Source organism: Rhyacophila brunnea, unplaced genomic scaffold, assembly GCF_057557595.1.
Source record: "Rhyacophila brunnea isolate RB1 unplaced genomic scaffold, BYU_Rbru_1.0 scaffold_6, whole genome shotgun sequence".
Taxonomy (NCBI): Eukaryota; Metazoa; Arthropoda; class Insecta; order Trichoptera; family Rhyacophilidae; genus Rhyacophila; species Rhyacophila brunnea.
The window spans coordinates 31,665,159-31,682,413 of NW_028233276.1; the positions used below are offsets into that span (position 1 = coordinate 31,665,159).

Here is a 17,255-nt window from a genome sequence, read left to right on the forward strand (position 1 = left end):
GTTCTACAAAGTATGTTAATGCATTAGCGTTAGTATACGCATACTGGGGAGTGAATAAAATAACCCCTAGGTGAGTAAAAACGCTCGCTGTATGTCGTTGTTTAAAACTGGTAATGGTTAGTCTATAATAATTATTATTTCCTCATTAATAAAATCATATTATTATGAGTAGGTAGGTATAATGGCTAAGCCCCACCACATAGAAAGTGGAAGAGCCGCCACTGCCAACCTGCATAGTACCGCGGTGAATCTGCGGCGTTGTAGGCTATTAAGTGTGTTGTCGAAATTCTGCATTTATTACAAATTAGTGCACAGTAGTACGATTTTTACGCAACAGTATACGTGTTTATATGCATCCGCCCCATGGGTAGTATTTCATGCGGATTGTGGGTGATTTAGCAATTCGCTTTCCTGCGAACGTTAATATAATTTGGACATGTTTATTTTTTAACAAATTTATCTCGCAATGTGGATTATAATTTTAGGGACAGGCTGTATTATAATATGCACGAGAGTAAAGTTGTTGTGCTCTTGGTGACTGAATGACCTTTGTTGAATTAATAAATTAATGCCAAAGCAACTGGGGAGAGGTGCTGTTGATGGGATACTGTATACAGCAATCATTTCATAAAACATTAAAACCATACGTACCTCCTTGGTATGCGTGCATCCTTTGTTGTATACTTTTATAAGTCTTACCTAACTGATCGTGATGGTAATTTACATAGGTATGCTAGGTATATTTATTCATATTTTCAGTTAAAAATCAAGAATACCCTGACCAAGAATATTTCTGTAGGTACGTGAATAATGTTTTCCACCCCCGGAGAAGTACAAGAAAAATCGATATATGCATCAGCGGAGATGTACACAAGGGGGTTCATCGTATTTATGTATTTGGGAGGTTAATTGTCACAACAAGTTAACCGACTAAACCAGGGGCGGGCAAACTTTTTGGATGGAGGGCCAAATTCAAGAATTCAAAATGAGCGGCGGGCCGCAAGTAAAATACCATTTTTAGATATACACTATTTATTATCACGAAAAATAAACATTACAAAAAAACAATGAGAAGAATGAAACTGTTGTACATTTTTGAACATTTTTTTAAATTTAGGTGAATTTTGTAGTTGATATTCTCAAAACTGCTAGTAAATGGGCATCGGAGATATTTGATCGTAAAGATTTTTTATTGAGGTTCATGATCGAAAATGTTTGTTCACATATATAGGTTGATCCAAAAATAACGAACATTTTTCTTACATACCTACTCTTTAAGTTGGTCGAATTTGTCTGAATTAAGGGCATTGTAAAATTTGGAGATTTCTTCACGACGATGCAATTCTCTTAAATCAGTGTCACACTGCAGATTAATAATCTCAAGTTGTAGCTCTGTCGGAATTATGATCTATTATCAATATTTTTTTAAAAATTATAAAAAAGTTATTCGTAATCACAAGTACAATTATCGATGGCGGGCCGCGAAAAAATACCCGGCGGGCCACATGCGGCCCGAAAAAATACCCGGCGGGCCACATGCGGCCCGCGGGCCGCAGTTTGCCCTCCCCTGGACTAAACTGTCAAAAAGTGCTGTTTTAACAAACCCTCTCATGGCTGTGTTAACTCTTAGAGCGAGATAGACAGTTTTGACAGTTTAGTTTAGACGGCTAACTTATTGTAACAATTATAATAAGTACCTCAATAGATAAATATGATTAAGTGATAATACAGAACCAGAACCTCATATTAGGTTAAATAAATAGATGCTGTGTTTCTATACAGAAATACTACTACAAAATAAATGTTCATAAAATTTAAGCTAATTCCGAGAGTCTTAGATGCTGAACACGTCGAAATATCACGTTTCTTAACGGACAGTTCATCATGTTTAAATTAATGTTTGACAATCTTATTGTTGAACGAAATATTATCAAAGTCACTATTTGATTACGAATGACACTATTGCAAATTGATAATACCGGGGTATTGAGATGTCATATCCCGGGTCAAATTTCAAATAAACCTGACTTTTGGAACTTATGAAATTTCTTACATATTTTATGAAATTTAAGTTAACTGTCACATTTGAATTTGATCGCGAACAAATTATGCACGTGTTTATTGCGGTCATTTTATTCATGATCTAGGTCTCAGGGCCGGGAGAGATTCATTGATTTGTTAGTCATTCATCCAATCCGTATATACCTACCTACCAGCGTTGCCAGATAATTATTTTACTAAATCGAGATTTTTACCATATGAAATAAAAAAAAATCGATTTTTAGGAGCAAAAGCGGGGCAACCTAAAAAACGGATACCTAGTTCATTATTTCTAATGTTTATTTTTATAATGTCAATCATACATGACACAACACAAACTACAAAACTCTTTACTGTCATACTATTTTTTCCCGACACTCACCTATTTTTACTTAGGTGTTTTACTTCCTAAAGAGTTTCTTTCTGCTGATTGGTAAAGTTAGCACACGAGTACCTACCTATCTTGTTGAATTGAACAAGTAATTCTGATTTTATCAACTCGATAGAAAATCTGTTGCAGCTGACCTTGTTAAATTCATCTGAGAAAATACCCGTTCGGTATAGCAAATAGGCTTATAATGTCGCTGGTCCCAGGTTCGAATCCTGGGTCTGGCAAGTAGGTACACATATTATTTTTCAATTTGTGTTTGGAGTCACTTATGTACCTAATAGGTTGAGCAAGTGCAAAAACAAACATCTGTCAAAACAAACATCCAACCTGTGGAGGCCCATATTATGATCATATCAGGATCGGACATAGTCAAAAGAAGAAGAAGAAGAAAATAGCAATTAGATATTGATATGCTTAAAATAAATGAAATTAGCTATAAAATATTTTTCTTTTTCCGGGAATAACTTGAATAATTGATGTCATTTCTGTGCAGCTGAGTCTTTAGGATTTTTCAGTCACATCAAAAGAAGGTTTCAGTAAGTCAAATTCTCCATACATCTGGTCCATATCTACTTCTTTAGTCAAATTTAATATAGACACCGTATTCTCTATACTTACGAAACTTTTTCGTTCTTTATGGTTATGAAACATAGCTATGTAAAAATGTTTTCACGCGAAAAATCGTAGCGCTGATCTACATATTATTATTGTTTGCAGTTTAAGTACATATAATATTTTGAAATCATTAATAATTTTGTTTTTGTCAGTACCTACTATGTAATTTATTCAACTGATATTTTGTTTGAAATCTAAAGAAATTGTCATGTATCCTTGAATCTAGTTTCATTCGGAACTGGCATAATTCTTCGTGCATTACTGTTATTGGTAACTAATTCTATTTGACTGATTTTTTTTCATAACTGTACCAAAAGAACTCATTATGATATAAACAAAATGTATTTAAGCAAGAGTTTTTGTTTTCTCTTCTTCTGATTGGAAGATCTTTTCAATAATTTTCAGACAATTATTCCCTTTTTTAGCTCTGTGAATAATTTATTGAATAAACGTGAATTTAGCTGTCCCGCGCGAGAAATTTTATATACATAATTAAGTAATATGTCAAAGATGTTATATTAAATAATATTATATGATAAACGAATGTTTTCCACGGTCTGTTTAATTTCTCGATTTATTGCATTTCAACAGATCGTCATTGTCTGTCGGGATTGTGTGTTTTTCTTTCATTACAAAAGAATAATAACTATTGTTCGGCGGTTAAATTTTTATATAAAACGAAATTATTTCAAATACGTAAGTGGCTGAAATTAATGGTAAAATTAGTGTAACACAAAAGCGATTGAAAAACGAACCTCTCACGTATCTCGCGCCTGAGAAATGGCGACCATTTTGTTTATTGTTTTTCACAGAATGCAAAAGTTCTGGCGTTGGATGTATCGTGCATTTAGTTTTAAAACTGCAGTGAAAATCAATTATGTATTATTGTTCGAAATGATTTGAAACCGCATCACGTATAAGAAGTTTAAATTTATTTTCAAAGAGATAAAGAAAGTTTTTCTCAATAGATATTTTAATTTTGTTGAAATTCGTTTTGAAAAGAATACAAACATAATACGATAACCTTATTATTATGTATGTATTTGTCTTAATTTATTTATCTATCTGTCTATCTGTAATGCACGGGAGAAAATATAAGGGAGAATATACATTAAAATGGGTAAAGTGAGAGAAACCATACACGTGAACGCAAATTCTAAATTTGAAAAAATAATTGACACGCAAATAACGGGATCGTTGATTTTTATCGGGAATGAAAACAAATGACAGAATACTCTCATAATAGTTTGACAGTGATGCTTACAGTGCAGTACCTACTTGCATATCGAATATATTATAGAAAGTATTAAACGACATTGCAATTAATTTGTGATCGATAAACGGAAAGGTATGAAAAAGTGTGGTGTCGGATAGGAAACACGATTTTCAAAATGTTATAAATATATCTGAAATCTCTGAATGGGATTTTAATCAAAATAATTTATGTTGTACAACTAAGACACGTCCAAAAATGTATTTTTTCTAGTATCATAATTCATAATACCTACCTACTTCTACTTAAGAGATCATAAAACATTATAGATACCTATTCACATCTATAAAGCACAAACGCCAAGGAATAATTATTGCTTTGTGTGAAAATATGTGTTCCTTGCTTTGTTTTTCACCTGTTGCATGTTTGGTCGTCAGAGAATCCCCATTTCACCATATTCTCTCGGATGCGCCCTACCATGGTTATCAGTCTAATAAGGGCTTTCCTTACTCGGTAGGTACTCGAGACAGGTTCAGAGAGGGAGATGCTCTGCTGGCGTCGCCCATTTTTCGAGACCCTTAGAGGCTAGACTAGCTTCCCATGCGGAGAGTCGGTATTTCGGGTGACCTCTAAAAGTTCTCCTGGATTTATACTTTGTTTGTACATTTGATAGCTGTTAAGACCAAGGCTTGAACAAAAACGAACCATAAGTGTGAGTGAGAAGGCATTATATTCTCCGCAATATGCGTTAGAGTAAGATAGAATTTCTACGGTTGAATTAAATATTTTTTGTATACGTCGCCGGTAAATATTGGTTTGGATGACTCCAGTCATTCAAAAACTGCGAGCACGTATTCCTGAAATATATATTTTTTTGTGTTTAATAATATAAAGTTATTGGTAATTGTTTTTTTTTTTAATTTAGTAGAAAATATGGTTAACTATGTTGTTTAAATTTGGTAGCCGTACTGAGAAGCAACATGATGGCATACCTACTGTTTCATAGTTAATAGTAATACAATTGAAGTTCTACTCTGCGTTATAGGTACACACTCTTTTTATATTATTACTCTGAGGTTAAGGCTACCCACATAATGATACGTAAGTAAGATGTAAGTGTATGAATGTAAAAATGCAGGATATCATAATAAGGTTTCTTAAATCAAGATTATTCACATTACATCCAAACTAATTACAGTTTCTTATCGATATAACATAACGCATCCTTTTACTAATGCAAATATAGAGTGTTTATACATGTTATTGTAATTTTACTGTTGTACCTAAATTGCAATCTAAGTACCTACGAAAAAAATGAGACGCTGAGTTAACGTCCTCCCTTCGAGCTTGACGTAGCATGTCTAATGCATCCCACGAAATCCATACGGAGGAATACTATTCATGTAAATAGTCCGGGAAGATTGCAATAATTAATGTATCACGATGTAATTTCTAATTGAATCAAAAGACGAATTAGTTATAAACCTATTTAAATAGTTGAATATTATTATGATAATGGTTAGTATAAAAATCTAAATTTTATTTTACTTTAAATTTTACACCCACGGTGGCCGCGCGGCATAAGCGTTGGACTATCATGCCGTGGGTCCCAGGTTCGAATCCTGGGTCTGGCAAGTACACATATTGTTTTTCAATATGTGTGTGAGTCAGGGTATGGACCTAATAGGTTGAGCAAGTGGCTGACATCCATTTCTCGTAAAAAAAAATTGTTAATACAAACCTCTACTCTGTGGAGGCCCATATGATCATATTAGGATCGGACATGGTCGGAAAAAAAAATAAAAATCTTATGGTTGCCGCTGCTATTTTTTCAAAATTACCTTTAAAAAACCTCTTAACATTAAATTTGATAAATATATGTAAAATAGTATTTTTATCCATATATTTTTTTTGTGATTTCACCGAGGTTTTGACTGCGACTCGCTGTCATATCGCCTCTTCTCTTCTAGAAGGGGATCCGCCGATCAGGTCCTCACTCCTATTCTGTTAAAGAACTTTACAATTTTGCCTAGCTCTTCCGTCTTACCCTCCGCCAGGGCACCTTTAAATTCGTCGACATTCTCATAGATATCCGCAATTCGCAGCTGTACTCTGTGAAGTTCATATTTAGGGAATTGTAGTGCTATATGTACAATGTCCTCGTAAACATGACATTCATCGCAGAGCTGCGATTCGCTTCTTCCCATGAGGACATCAAATCTTTTGCCCATTGTGTGCCCTGTTCTTAGCCTCAGTATTAACTTAAGCTCATTCCTCGTCAAAGGAGACTCTACAAACCAGGGCACCAACCTTGGTGATGGTAGAATAGACTTACTCCATTTCCCCTTTTCTAATGATGCCCTATGGTGAAAATCTATCCACATACTTTGGCACATTTTCTTTATAGCCTCATTCCAGTCCAGGTTTTCTGGTATCCACTAATATCCCTGAATGGCCAGCTTCCTTTGCCGGGTCATCCGCCCTTTCATTGCCCTCAATACCCATTTATCCATATTATATTTCTATCTTTAGAAAGAATCCTAATTGTTTTATGTGTCTCGAAATTAGTAGAGTGATAATAGAATATTTTTAATTATCATTAAATTATCTCGAATCTGGATATCGAAGGACAAATTTATTGTTTATTTTTATGTAAACAGTAAATTAAAGGAACAAACACTTTGTTATCATTGTAAAATTTGAGAAATAATATTCATAGGTTCAACTTTTACTTGGGAGTGATTTGTCTTACAGTGAATGTGTACACTGTAATTAGTGGCGGATTATCCGATACTCGGGTATGGAAATACATTTTCCTTATGAATTCAAAGGTTAGCTGCCCACTTATGGTTTTAGTAATTTCTAATTTTTGTTAATACTAATTTCACTGTGAAAGTTAAAATCTGTATTTAGCTGATTTTCTTATTTCTCGGTTGAACTATTAAACTTTACAATATACTACAATGTGGTACCTACATTAATATCCAACAGTATTTTAAGGCTATACTTGATTATAATTATTAGGTACGAGTAGTAGTATAGAATATTACGGAAGTGTTTTAGTTTCTTTGTCTTTTCCTGGATTTAAATTCAAAACAATTACATTTTTCATAATTATTTTAAGTGCTTAGTAGATAGTATCAGGAAATACTAAATTCGTCGGAGTTAATTTAAAATATGGAGCAGTGTTAAAATGGACTTATTTGTTAGTCGTTGGATTGATTTCATTATGAGATTAACCGGAAATGAAAATTACTGCTCAGTCATTATTCGTTGCAACAGATCTGCTACGAGCTGCTCCTTTCAAATCTTATGTAATTTTTTTAATCATACAAAAAATAATAAAGCATCTTATGACAAAGAGATTCTTAATGTTCAATTATTGTTAATATTGTTGACATCAGAAACTAACTATATACACCGGCGAATTATGCCGTACGAAGCTCGGAATCAAGCGGTCACAAACTCCCGAAAAATCTTTCATAAATTAATAGCGCGATGCAGAACCATACATAGAACTATAAGTCACTATGATTTGCTCCTATCTTTAGGAGGCCAATATCGGTAACTTAGATTGCGTTACTTTCAGTATGTATACGTAATGATACGTGAGTAGTAAATCTACGGAAAAGGGTACTGACTAAGAACGAAATCATTTAAAATATCTATAGTAAGTTATCTAATTTGTTGTTATTTCTATTTTCTCAGCTGTCTGGCGGTGTTTTACTAGGTGGCGGAATATGGCTGCGAATCCAATACGAGGGAAAGACATCCATACTCCCTCATTTACCATGGGCGGGAGCTGATTCCCTGCTGATGACAGTCGGGGCAATCTGCTTCCTGGCGGCATTTCTGGGATGCTGTGGAGCATGGATGCAATCCAGATGCCTCCTAGTCACGGTAAGGACGTTCATCAATAGTTTTCATTTTTATAAGTTGTCTCAATTTACAAAGTTGATATTACGTAGATATATATTATAAATAATACATTTATTAAGTAGGTATATCGAAGAAATTTATTGTGTACCTGATCACATCATTTTTATAACGCATGTGATTTAAATTGGCCTTTCATGCTGTTATCGTGATATTCAACAAAATATAGTTTTTTAAAATCTCGAATGAAAAGTATGACGTGTTTTTCGAATTACAGTCTACATTAATTCAGGTCCAGATTTTATGACATGTGTGTATAATATTAATTATTTATGATAGCTGATCAACTGCAAGAGAGCAGTGAGTAATAAAACCTTGAAATAATAGTAAGTGCATAAGAGTATAATAGTAACAGGTGGGTTTTACGTATAAGAGATTCGATCGGATATGAACGTAAAATTAGGAATCGATAATTGCCAAATCGACCATGTTTCGCCTACCTGTATCTGTGTATAATATTTCAATAATGATGTGAAATCTCAAGGAATATATTATACAAACATTATGGGTTTGTTCAAATTTAATGTTATCTATCATAATTTTATTTGTTAAAGTCATGTGGTTTTCAAACTATAGAATTTGAAGAATCAAGTCAGAGGAAATTCATTTTTTTCAGCAAAATTACCTCTGCAATCTGGCATAAAAATGGTAGTTAAGAATTAGCTCACATTAATTTGTGCACGGGGGGGGGGGCGGTAAAACTATTAGTTTAAAATGTTCAAATATGAGATAAGGGACAAATTCTATCATAACAACATTTATACCTTTATTATATGCTGTACAGTGAATTACATATTTTTATGCACTGCTTGAGGATCGAAAGTTTTGTGGCTATTACAACCAGTTGACAGTACGTGTCATTGAGATACTATGAAGATTATAAGCCGGTGTCGCAAAAACGTACACTAGTTCTCAAAGTCGGTGGATGTGTTAGCCTAAATACTCAAACAAGAATTATTAAAACATCGTAGGTAATGAATTTCTACGAGTAAACGTACATACTAAATAAAGTGCAAACAATTAAAATTTAAATGATGGTGGGAGTACGTCAACCGCTTGATATGCATTATCGTGCAATGTATGGTTGTGTGGAATTACGAGTGACGTTAGTAGAAACATAAATAATTAATGTTAGTACTTACTAGCGGTCAGGGCTCGAAATGGACTGGGACGCACCGGAAAGAAGCCCTGGTTCATGAAATCCCCGAGATGATCACACTTATTTTCGTAAACTATACATAAAATTTGTTAAATATGTTAATATAATGTTTGAGAATTTCACGGTTGTTTATTATCCTAATAGATTTTTCGGTTGTCACCGCCCAAAAATATATTACGATAAATATATTAATACTTTTGGAAAATCCGACTCCGGAGAAGACACGAAGTTCGGGTTGCTAATTTTTTTCATTTAGAACGATGTTGTGTAGTAGGTACTTAGTGTGGTCGCTGTTTTTAAACATCCCGATTCCTCCCCACCCCTCGGAACCCTTAAAAAACAACAGTGATATAATTTTCTTCATTCACTTGACTTAAAACTACTGCGTGTGTGTAACATACACAACTGCCACTGCCCACAAAATAGCTTGTAGAATGTCGAAGCAAACACGAATATCATTGTCGCTTTCCCCCCACGGATTGTTCGATATAACATTAATAATTATTGACGTAAAAAATAGGATACCATACTACTTCAAAGCACCTATAGTATGTTATTATTTATAGATGCTCTTATCGTGAACAAGAGGCACACTATAAAAAATTGACTATAATTAATTAATTATAAATGTAAGACTTATAATATAATGATTCCAAATGAACCCACTAAAACTTACATACACATTTTGTTATTTTTATCTTTTTATTGACCTGTGATAACAAACAGTGGCGAATGGTGGAGCTAGGCTGTTAAGTAGTACACATTAAACTTCATAATTCATTTATATTTGTTTTTATTGAACTAATTTACTAATACTACAGTTTACAGATTGTGTTGGTTAGTTTTTAAAAATCAATTAAACCTTGCTTTTAAACCAAACCATAATAGTTTTTGTATGTTATGGGCGATTCGGCAAAATAGTGCACACCTTTTCATTCATACTTATTTGTTTTCGTTTAATTAGGAATACCTGTTACACATGTTGGTTAGTTTTTTTTTTAACTCATTAAGCCCTGCCTAAACCAAACCATAAAATATAATTCGAATATTCGATATTTTATAGATAAACTATCATTTTTAAAAACTAACCGACACCGTCTGTGAATTGTACACTGAGTACAAAGAAAACAAATACATAATAATATGACTGACAAAGTTTATTGTGGACTATTTATGTTGGATATTAACAGCCTACCTCCACCCTTTGCCACTGCTGCACACTATATATAATTCGTCACCTCAATATTACAACTAGATAACTTGATTTTCACTGTTTTTGAAATAGCTATTGAATATGATTCTACACTTCCTTCTCTAATTCTTCCAATTAGACAAGCACAATTTTCCATTTTTATTTTAATTAATAATAATTATAGCCTAGATTTATGTTAATCAAGTAAAGTTTAAATTTCATTTTCCCAACAACGACTAAATCAGAGTTATCTAGTTGTAGTATTGAGGTGATATATTATATAATATGATATATATTTTTTTTACTTAACTATGAATAAAACTCGTAAAGTTTGTTTTGTGAGTAATTAAGCCGAAGAATAATAAAGATGACAGTATTATTTAGGTTAGCGAAACTTGGCGTCGCCGGCCCTATGAATCTATTTTAGAGATTCCGAGTATTAATTTAGTAACATTTCAAATAGGTATTCAAAATGATTGTTGTTTTTGTTAGCACAGTCTGGCTTGAGTTTCAAAAAGTAAATAAGTATAAGCAAGTTTTTGTATAAATTGTTTGTTTGTAGAAGTAGTCATTTTAATAATGAACTATCCATAGCTGTGTTCTGGTGCGTGTAAATTTGAAATTTCCTTTGTTTTGTTCGATTTAAGATGAAAGTTTTTAAGTAGCCGAAAATACGTCGACAAAAAGTTTGTTGTAGATTTTATAGAATAGTGAATGTGACGTGTAAATTAAATACATATTTTTAAACACCCCCGGAAACATTATGTGTATTATAAAAATCATAGAAATCATCTTGAACCGAACGGAATTCGAACACACATCAATCGCTTTCCGGTTTAGTGTTTATGTTATAACCAATATATTACTAGATTCTATAATTTTCTTTATTGATTTCTTTTATTGTGTTGTCAATTCATGGAATTCGTTGTATTATTGATTAATTTTAACAAAGTATAATGCAATGTATTCGTAAATTATTTGTGTCGCCTTTTAATTTTTTTTTGTTAAATACCTGTTTTATAAATTATTATTCAGTTGAAAATGTCCCTCTGAGGCGGACGAAACCGGTCCAGATTAATTTATTAAAAGTGGAATAAGTAGGTACTTACTAAAAAAATCCGTTTTATTAAATTAATCAATAATTTAGTGTCGAATAAAAATATCTAAGTAGGTATATGAAATGAATATTCCTATAGTAAGTTATAACTATCTTAGGTAAAGTTAATATTATATAACTTAATATTAAGATAAATTTAGAATTTAATAAAGATTGCCACACCGTCATAATATGTAGTTATAATATAAATAATCTAATCACGATTTTGATAATGATCTGGGGCTTACAACCATTCAGGTCCTGGTCATGGTCGGCAGCACAACTATCCTCCAGGATCCCTATCCCGAGTTATTTCTCTCCAGTCCAGTTTTGACGTTATCCGTCCATCTCTGGGGTGGCCCAGGGGCTCCTTCATCAAATTTATGGAGAGCTCTAGATCCATCGAATCTAACAACGTGACCGGCCCATCTGAGTCTTTGCGCCCTCAAGACATTGACTATATTGGGCTTAATTGTTCGCGGAGATCAGTATTCAACTTTGGTTTACTTTAACCGGTCCAAGTATTCAAAGAGAATTTGGTTTTCGTATAATTGGAAAGCCTCCTCTTGTTTATTCGTTTGGCTCCAAGTTTCATACCCATATAGTTGTATACCCGGTATTTTATCTTTTTGGACAATAGCTTGGACCTGAATAGATCTTAAGTGGGAAGAACGCCGCATTTCCACTCTTCAGTCTGCTGACAAGTTCTAGGTTTATCACAACGCTGATACAATGTGTAAAAAAACACTCATCTATGACGATGGCGTATTAGGAATGTGATTATTATTGGTTTAGAATATTTATATTCATATTAGAATAATACTCTTAATCATTATTTTACTGTACTATTTTAACTGTATTTTAACAATATTATCTATTAGATTAGATCGATGTGATTACCAACACTTACATTCACAAAAATATGCCAGAAACAGTAAGAAAATAAACTAGATACCATTTTTTATAAATTTCATAAAATTAAAAAAAATGATTAGACGTTTTCACACGAATAGAGATTGAAGAAGAATCAATTTATTTTTTCACAACTAATAAGTGAGTGATCGAACTAAAAAGTAATGCAGGTACGAAATTTGGTAATCACTTATGTAACATTTATTGCATTGATTGATATTCGATAAGTAATGAGCAAAAGGCCAATGTGTTGATAATATTTCAGTTATTTGCGGTGTCAAAAAACGCCAGATGCAATTTTTCGTAAGTTAGATAGATAGATAGATAGATGGGTGTCTAAAAATGCTAGATCTGGCAAGAAAATTAATACTAGTAATAGAACGTGTAAAACGTAAAATATATTTTTTGCATTTACGAATAAATAGCGACAGATTTATTTTATGAAATAAAATAAAATCCATAGATCTACACTCTACAGAAACACAGCGATGCTTTATTCTTTATTATCTTCTATGTGTATAAAACATACGTTACAAAAACGTATGCAATGAAGTCGCCTACTTATTTACAATCTAATAACGTAATAACCTTGTACTATTCATTAAATCGAATAGAAATTCAATATTATCAATGAAATTAATGATAAAATAAATTATTCGCAAATCATAAACAAATAGAATATTGCAATACACCAACCAATGAACGTATCTAATTGTTTTTGTGATTGATTTTTTTACATTTATCGACTTTTTTTATTAGTGCATAATTGAGAGAACCTTGAAAAATATGTACCGCCAAATATATTGTAATTATTATGTATGTTTATATATTCAATTATATTATTTATTATATCTACTAGGAAAGAAAGCAAGGTTTCATATTTAGCAATATGTATCATAATAATATGTACTTTCAATATTTACGAATTATCATTAATAAACTCCACTTTTGGATGGCTGCATCTACTGAAAAGAATCTTATTCTCACTGTAGCATCCATATAATATGTACATATATATTACATATCCAGAAGTTAGATTTTCGGCTCCATACTTTCCATAAATCCACAGTTTTAAACTTTGATACTTTATGTATTTATGGATTATGTATTTTTTTTTAAATTTGTCAACCGCCATGTGCTCGAAATATGGGGTTGATTAGCTTTGTTTTGAAAATAAATAATGATGTAAAAACATGATCCAATCTATTTACTTTTCGAGATATTTGACATCGAAAAAGTTGTGTGTGTGTTGATAAGTATATTCAAAATTGAATATACATGCCATAATAATTTTATATCAACTTATCTATATAAATACTAGTGCAATGAGCAAATAAAGTCCTCCATTGCCGGTGCTGTTTAACTATAGATTTAAAATTATTCAGAGATCGTATTAATGAGTAAATATATCTTTAATTTAATACTCCCCATTTAATATATATTTTTTAAACAGTTTTATTTAGTATTCAAGACTTTTGTGTTAACTTTTTTACGAAACGAGAATAATAGCTACCTGTAGGGCTATTCTAAATTGTTAACACGTTTCCGTTATTTGTATCGCTCCAAAATAACACGGGTTTCACTCGGAGTAATTCCATAAACAAGGCCAAACAAACCAAATTTACAATAATTGTTAGTACAGTTAACACGTCTTATTTGATTATAAATGCATCCCATTAGAATCAAGTAAGACGTGTTAACTCTGTTACTCAACGAAAATTTTACAGCTCGCGATTAACGGGGTGTCGTGGATAAAAAATATCACGCCTGACAATAATTAACATCCCGGGATAATTAACTGCCTGAATATGACATAATATCATATTTATCACTCTTTTTATTGGTTTTGTAGTTAAATGTTATGTTAGAATAGACGTGGTGGTAGGTTACCTACATCTGTTATATATTTTTGTTTTGTCGGATACCAGTTAGTGCAGCAGGTGAAATAATTCAATAATTTGAGATTCCTCTCATACTATGTAGTAAATTTGAGTAATAACACTGGTAATGATTTTTGTTTTGTTATGTTTTGGGAAATGGCACAACCCAATAATAATTGTCGTGAATCTATGCCTACAGTAAGTACTTTCTTAAAAAATACTACACCAATTGGCATTAACTACGTACGTAATAATATATGTAAATAGTAAGTTAATGTATCATGATACATTTTGAACTTTAAAGCATTGTCTGTTATTGTAAGACGATGGAAAAGATTACTTCACTGTAACATTAAAGTCTATCATTATTTTGAACAATGATTGTAATTTAATGCACTGTCCCTCGAGGTGATTGTTTAACAATAATTCATACTATTTTTGTAGCTGTCCTATTGCATTTCTCTTTACAAACCTAAACTTTCACAGCGAGAAAGTAAATTTTGATATGAAACCAAAACGTTTGTAATAAAATAATAATTGCTTTACTCTAACGATGTGCTTTCCGTCTGTACTTTTTGCACAGAGCAAATTTTGATCTATTATTATAACTAACCATAATGAAAATAATTGTGCTTTGTGGTTTTTATGTCACATAATTACTATGAATCAAACTGAGAGGTGTTTTTTTTATATTATCGCATCACCGATTTCAATATCTGGGCTATCATAAACAATAATAATATGACAGTTACTTGCAAATGCCTGATATTTTTTTTTTTTTTTACTCTTGACCAAAATGTTTATTTTCAAAATATATAATAAAAACGAACTGATAAGTTTAATTTTAATTATTTTTTGAAACCCTTGTGAAAGTATTTTATTGTGAGTGAATATTTATCGTAGGTACGAAAGTCGTTACAGAAACCCTTGTTATATAATAGAAAGGGATCATAAACACGTGACACTGAAGCTGAAAAAAGCTAACTACTTTTTAAACATAAAATTGGCGATAGAATATTCTTTCTTTCGACCATGTCCGATCCTAATAGGATCATACAAACCTCCAATTGTTTTTACGATAAGTGGATGTCAGCCACTTGCTCAACCTATTAGGTTTAATATAATATTTTTAATTAATAGAGATTCTTAAATGGAGATAGGCTGGACACATAGCTCGAAGAAGAGACAATCGTTGGACAAATCTAGTCATCCAGTGGTATCCAAGAAGTACAAAACGTCCGCAAGTTAGACCTAGAGGCCGATCGATGAAATGATAAATTTCTGCGGAAGTACGTGGTAACGTAATGCACAGGGCCGAGAGAAGTGGAAGCAGCTCGAAGAGGCCTTCATCCAGCAGTGGATAGATTCAGACTGATGATGATGATATAAAATCTTTCAGTGAATTGCCCACACCGTAAATTATTGTTCTCACGGTGAATTTAGTGCGTTGAATCGTTAACAGCGTGGTTAAATTGGCAAAATTTGGGCGATCCCCACAAAAGGCCCCCAGCCTTTGTTCTAAACTAAACTCTAAAGTCTAAACAAACTAACTAATTTTCACCAAAATGCCTTACGTAGTATTTTGGTTTACCACATTCAATTCAATGAGAATATACCATTATATTCAATAATGTGTTAATATATTAGGTACCTACCGAAGGTCTTAAAGGAGACAGTTATGGGTATTTTAATTCACAACCTATATATTGTGGGGCACACTGACAAATACTGATTAATGAAATCCAAAACATAAAGCAAAATAATCGAAAAAATACAATGTTTATGTTTATTATATACACTTTTAAGTAAACATACATGTACTGAAACCCGTGCGTGATCCATGTCAGTTGCTTAAATTTGACCTGCACTGTAAATTAGATTTAATAATATAGGAGATAGAAGTCGGTAAGTAGGTCTTCCAAAACCACAATATAAACTGTTATGTTATGTGAACAAAAAATCTCATTATTTGGGTCATTTTTTATGAACCCAGATGTAGCGCTCTTAGTGGTATTGTACTCTTCAATAAGTTTACTGATATGTTACATCTTACATCTAAAAATTACACTATTATTATTAATTTATTTAAGTATTTATTAAAAAAAATCATAAAAAATGGCTTACTGGAAGATATACAAGTTACAGTGAAATGTGGCAGAACTTATCACTGCATATGGATAAAATGTCAGAGCATGGAATAAACATATATGAAGATTATTAGATTTATTTATAGTATATCAATAATAGTTGGATGTCAAATTCTGGCTCTCTCACAAAAAAACCTGCCCTCCTAATGTCATAAAAATCTTAATCAATTTCGTGAATAATTTTATTTATTGTAAAAAAAACTGAATAAAAATAAACGTAATATAATATATTATTATATTAATTGAGCTGGCGTTTACATGAACTCCGCTATTATTGGTCTTGAAACAAAGTTTTTCTTTTTCCTGATCATGGAACAGATCGATAAGAAAAGTGTACAAAATAATACTTTTTATCAGAATTTGAGGAAAATAAGATAAAACCAACATCATGTGTTGTGACATTTACCAATATTGTGTAAGAAACATTTTTTTAAGGTTAGGTACCACAAAAATTAAATGGATCATTCAGGTCATCCTCGTCGATAAGCATTATTATTGTTAACATAATATTCCTAAAATTATTGAGTAAACTTATTTTCTTAATCTATTATACTCGTGAAAATGGATTTTTTTAAAAGACCCCCATGTGCTTTGCCCTGCTCTTCGGTGGAACTACTGTAATTTCCTTTATTTTGTTAACTGTCAATTCATGGTGGAACTGCATTGTATTGTTG

General features: G+C 32.1%; 1 protein-coding gene across 3 annotated transcripts in view; it reads left to right on the plus strand.

Annotated features, from left to right (window-relative positions):
* The window catches only part of Tsp5D (Tetraspanin 5D), a 73,546-nt gene that overhangs the window by 43,536 nt on the left and 12,755 nt on the right, over positions 1 to 17,255 (plus strand). For all 3 annotated transcript variants that reach the window (XM_085957087.1, XM_085957085.1, XM_085957086.1), the window contains one exon: positions 7,968 to 8,159. In XM_085957087.1, the coding sequence (XP_085813213.1) occupies positions 7,968 to 8,159 (192 nt within the window). The remainder of the gene's footprint in view (positions 1 to 7,967; positions 8,160 to 17,255) is intronic.